This window comes from Carlito syrichta, unplaced genomic scaffold (assembly GCF_000164805.1).
Source record: "Carlito syrichta isolate Samal-C Ts95f unplaced genomic scaffold, Tarsius_syrichta-2.0.1 Scaffold305164, whole genome shotgun sequence".
NCBI lineage: Eukaryota > Metazoa > Chordata > Mammalia > Primates > Tarsiidae > Carlito > Carlito syrichta.
Genome location: NW_007249260.1, coordinates 15818 through 21347, shown reverse-complemented (window position 1 = coordinate 21347; position 5530 = coordinate 15818). Strand labels below are relative to the sequence as shown.

The window sequence follows — 5530 nt, the reverse complement described above, 5'->3', positions numbered from 1 at the left end:
CAAGTGGAGATAGTAGTTTCAAAATAGGATACAGGAATCTAGTTCTCAGTAGATAAATCTACATATAATTAATATAGTGATAAGCAGATGTTTTCCCTGAGGAAGAGATTAAATGTTATAAGAGATGAGGCTCTAGACTGGGTTTGATTGTTCCAAACTTTAAAAATTTAGTGAGTAAAATGAGATAGATGAGATTACAAAGGAGACAGCAATTCGACGTTTGTTCTGATAATTTGAGTGTAAGCTTTTCTGTGATAAGGGAAAGCTACTCAAAGTTAAACAAGTTATATGGTACAGGGAATCCAAAGTACTGGCAGAGGGATAAGCTTTAAAAGAGATGACTAAGATCTTCTCTACTGTAACAGGAATGAAGGAGGAACAATTCAGCAAATGCAAGCTGGTTTTCTTTTCTTTCTTTAATGTTAGACAAGTCCAATGGTTTCTGTTTCCTCTATGAAGTAGGCGATTTCAGAGCAGTACTGAAGAAAGAAATGCTTCACACTAGGGAAATATGTGTATTATTCTTCCTTGATGATCCCAAGAAGTTAGTCAATTCTTCTGCTAATTGCCTGCTTGGGACACAGGCTTTCCCCAAAAGACTTGATGTAAACAATTCATCAGATTCATAAACTTGCAAAATGTAGTTTCTGCTTCCCCACTCTCCAAGTTTTCATGACCACTAAGATAGTTTATTCAGGATAAGTTCATGTGAGAAATGTGAATCTGAATGGATTTTGTTTTGAAGTTGGTTTTCTTGTGTGTCGGCAGCAGGCTGGAGACAAAATAACAAAGTTAAGAGAGTGTCGTATAATTTGCTTCCTGAAGATGTGAAAAACACCAACACCTAAAATATTCCTGATAGTAAGTAAAAATTCAATCTGGTTTAGTCTAAATTAAATGCAGTTGTGTCTTGAAGAGGTTCATAAAAGTTAATACAGAAGAGACTTTATTGCTTTCATTACTGCTGGGTTTGTGGTATCATTAGAGTATTGCTGTGTGAGACAGGTAAACTACCTGAACTTTTTTTGTCTCTCACATGAGGATAGAGCAATTTCTTGGTATTCCTCATAAGCATAAGTTAGTGCCATGCAATTAATTATTCTAATTGATTAATATTTTTTGGAGTAAATTTCATTTATAGAAGCAATTTAGTTGTTGATCAATAGACAGATGGAGAGATAGACTGATATACACAAACTCAATTCCACAGCAACACAACTCTACAACTTAAGTGGCAGTGGATGTCCAGAGGAAACAGACCAGCAGAAAAATAGCCTTGAATGCTTTGCAAGTAGTGTAGTGTAGCGTGCATCACTCTGGCAGCTGGGTGGGGCTTAGTTTGAAAGAGAATTAGACGTAAAGACCAGGAATCTCACCATCTTGTTCTTCACCTTATATCGGCTTATTATTTGTCTTATCCACTTTCATTATTTTTTTTCACTGAATTCAACACAGTCAGATAAGATATTCGAACTCAGCATTATTCAAAACCATTGATATTGCTAGTTTTTAACCTAGGTCTCAAAGTCCTTCACATGTTGAGCTAGAATTCTTCACTTTACAATCTTTATTTTTTTCTCCTTTTTCACACACATTTTATTAATTGTCATTTTAAGAAAACTTCAGAAGAATTCCCATTTTAAGATTTCTGACACAGTGTGGCCTTACTTCAAACCTTTACTTTATTTGTTACTGATTTTTGTTAAAGGGATTGGCAGTAGTGAGAAACTGCCAGGGGAGAGAGGGGCACACTTCATCAACAAGGGTACCTGCATAATGAACATTTGTATACCTAACCCTGAATTGTACCCCACATCTTTAAAATAAAAAAAGGGGGAAAAAACTCTCAGTTTGCTTTCTGCCTGTGTCTCTAATTGTGGTTGTGGCCATTTTTTTCTCTGAACTTGTATTCATATCTATATTTTTTCATTTGTTATTCCTTTTGCCATGCTTAGTGTGGAAATTCTCAGTTATAGGGAAAAATAAGAATTATAAATATCTCAAAATGTAGAAAAAAGGATCGGAGGTTTGCATGACCTGATATTCTGTGGATTTTCCACAAACATTTCCTTTACCTCCTATGGGAGAAAGGAAACCACATCCAGCTCTTTGGGGGAATATAAATATGCACATTAGATATAATCACCTTATTCAAATCCTGTGCTATTATTTTACAATCAAGCAGGAAGAGTAACTTTGGCTGATGGGATTGTGAAACAATTTTGAACTGAGAATCTTGGTAAATCAGATAAAAATTCTTCAGAATAAGAATTTTCCTGTTGTTTAACACATCCATAGTTTCCCATTCTGAAAACAAAGCATGGAATCATTTATATTTTTAATTTATCTCCTTTTCCTTTAAAAATTCAGTATTACATTAACTTTGTCATTTTCATTAAATTAATTTTCATCTAATTTATTTCATTCAGTTACTGTTGTAATTTTTAGCAATTCTCAGTCTATTCGCACTACATACACCTAGTTTATACCATGAAAACTATTGATATGTTCCCACCTGACCTTCCAGACATCAATATTCTCTCCCACCCATTTTCCTATCAATACCAGACCGATGTTTCCAAAATAGAAAGAGAAAACATCATTCTTTTGTGTGCTCAGAACCTTTAATGACATTTCATTCTCTGCACAGTAAAGTGAAGAATTTTATTTCAATGATTTCCACAGTTTTATTTTAAGTACATTTTTCTAGGTGTACTTTTATCACTCGCTTCTTTAAACCTTCTGTTTTTTTTTTGAGTTGGAGTCTCACTGTCGCCCAGACTGGAGTGCAGTGGGCGCTCCTGGCCACCGCAGCCTCGACCTGCTGGGCTCCCGCGATCCTTCCGCCTCAGCCTTCCAAGTAGCTGGAACTACAGGAGCACGCCACCACGCCCGGCTAATTTTTTTTTGATTTATTGTAGAGGTGAGGTCTTGCCAAGTTACCCAGGCGGGTCTTGAACCCGCGGGCTCAGGCAATCCACTCACCTCAGCCTCCCAAAGGCGTGGGATTACAGGCTGAGCCACCGAGCCCAGCTAAACCTTCTTATAAAGACAAGTGAATGAGCCACACATCCTCTTCCAATGTTCATCAGATGACCTCAGGTTTTCCTCACTCTCCACATAAGTTCTTTTCATTTCTGTTTAAAATTTTTGCATTTTTGTCATTTTGAAAGTTAAGGAGTTTTAATAGATTTAGCTAAGAATTCTTTCAAATAAATTTTATATTTATAACAATACTATAACACATCTTTAGCTTTGTTAATACTGTGCATCTTTTAAAGCATATTTTTCTCTTTTCTTGATTATGAAGGAATTTTAGCCTGTTTATCTAAATAACATTTAAATAAATAAAAACATTAACAAATAATTTTTATTTTTAGCAGTTCAATCATTGTATGAGATAATTTCAATTTATGTCATATATTTTGGTTCCTCACACATGTTATCATTTCCTTCTAGTCATCACTACTCTTTTATCACTTCATACCAATCTTATCCATTATAAAGGCTTTAAAGGCTTTGTGTTGATTAGTTTCATCCATAAAGTCTTCCTCTTCTGATTGTGCTTATGATCAGAACTGAGAACTGTATTTTGTATGCAGATTTTGCATATGACCATGGAGACGTTGTTTGCTTTATTTTGAGATAATTTTATTCTCAGTAGTAAGTCATTGCAAATTTCTTGATACACATGCAAATATTTACTTTGGCATTAATAATAAATCCCCAGACAACTAAGAAGAGTCATTGGACTGGAATGAGGGAACGTGGATTAATGTTTGGAGGTAGAAACATTAGAGTGAGAAATGAATAGTTTGGACAAGTTGGTCTCCAACTCAGGTCTTGAGTTCTGTTATTCCAGAATAAGCTGCTTCAATGTACCTGTTCCATTCCTCTCTTTGCAGATGCTGTTCCCTCTGAAGGGATGGGATGGACCAATGAGAGTTCCCTGATGGGTTTCATCCTTGTAGGCTTCTCAGATCACCCTCACCTGGAAGTTGTGCTCTTTGTATTTGTCCTCTTCTTCTACCTTCTGACCCTTGTGGGAAACTTCACCATCATCATTGTCTCATACCTGGATCCCCCTCTCCACACTCCTATGTATTTCTTCCTCAGTAACCTCTCTTTACTGGACCTTTGCTTCACTACTAGCCTTGCTCCTCAGACCTTGGTTAACCTGCGAGGACCAGAGAAGACCATCACTTATGGTGGTTGTGTGGTGCAGCTCTACATTTCTCTAGCGCTGGGCTCCACTGAGTGCATCCTCTTGGTTGTGATGGCCTTGGATCGTTATGTTGCTGTCTGCAGGCCCCTCCACTATGTAGTCATCATGAAACCACGGGTATGCCAACAGCTGGCATCCATCTCTTGGCTCAGTGGTTTGACCAATTCCCTGATCCATGCAACATTTACCTTGCAATTGCCTCTCTGTGGAAACCACAGGTTGGATCATTTTATTTGTGAAGTACCGGCTCTCCTCAAGTTGGCTTGTGTGGACACCACCATCAATGAATTGGTGCTTTTTGTTGTTAGTGTCTTGTTCCTTGTAATTCCACCAGCACTCATTCTTATCTCCTATGGCTTCATAAGTCAAGCTGTGCTGAGGATCAAATCAGTGGAGGCGAGGCACAAAGCCTTTAACACGTGCTCCTCCCACCTTGCAGTGGTCATCATTTTCTATGGCACCATAATCTACATGTACCTGCAACCCAGCAACAGTTATGCCCAGGAACAAGGGAAGTTCATCTCCCTCTTCTACACCATGGTGACCCCCACCTTAAATCCTATCATCTATACTTTAAGGAACAAGGATGTGAAAGAAGCTCTGAAGAAACTTCTCTCAGGAAAATTGTGCTCCCTACAGAAGTGATATACAAGGAGTTGTTCATAAGCCATGCAGTTACTCAGCTTCTATTTAGTCAAACCAACACACCAGTTAAATTACCTATTTTATCTTCATAAGAGAGTTCCCTTTATCTTGTGTGTAACTAAGTAAAATGTATCTATGCTGATTTAAGTTGAGAGCTCAAGACATGAAAGAGAGAGCTGTGTATGGGTATAAATTGTGATCTATACCACAAAAGCCATCTTTTACTTCTGACACTTATTCCTAGGGATTGAAAAAAATTAAATTGTTAAGTATTTACTCTTTCACTAAGCTAGGAGGCTATTTTTTTCAATTTCAGTGAAATGCTCAGTTTTCTACCACTTTATGTTTACTTTATGATTTTTTAAATTAAAGTCTCATGTTGAAAAATAAGCAACTTCTATATGTGCTTTCATTACAAAGGTAGAAAAATGTCTGCTTGTAGCCCAAATTTATTGATCAGTAGGATATTGTATGAACTATTCTTTTCCAATAATCATTTCTTATTTTAAAATATATTTCAAGCATTTAATAAGGGGTAAGAGAAACAAAATATAATAAACATTATTTTTTATAACAGTGAGAATGAATATCTCCTTTTGTGATCTGAAGATCACATGCATGGTAGGTATATGCCTGTTGAGAGAAAAATAATTAATTTTG

The 5530-nt window shown here is 36.6% G+C and overlaps 1 protein-coding gene across 1 annotated transcript; it reads left to right on the top strand.

Moving 5' to 3' along the window:
• Window positions 1-3896: 3896 nt before the first annotated feature.
• Window positions 3897-4877, top strand: LOC103263571 (olfactory receptor 2G3). The gene has a single exon (XM_008061238.1). It carries the CDS (start codon window positions 3926-3928, stop codon window positions 4868-4870), a length of 945 nt encoding a protein of 314 aa, XP_008059429.1. The 5' UTR covers window positions 3897-3925; the 3' UTR covers window positions 4871-4877.
• Window positions 4878-5530: the final 653 nt, after the last annotated feature.

Bases quoted from the DNA above. Each gene is read 5' to 3' on its own strand.
- LOC103263571 (XM_008061238.1), top strand. From the start codon at position 3,926: ATGGGATGGACCAATGAGAGTTCCCTGATGGGTTTCATCCTTGTAGGC.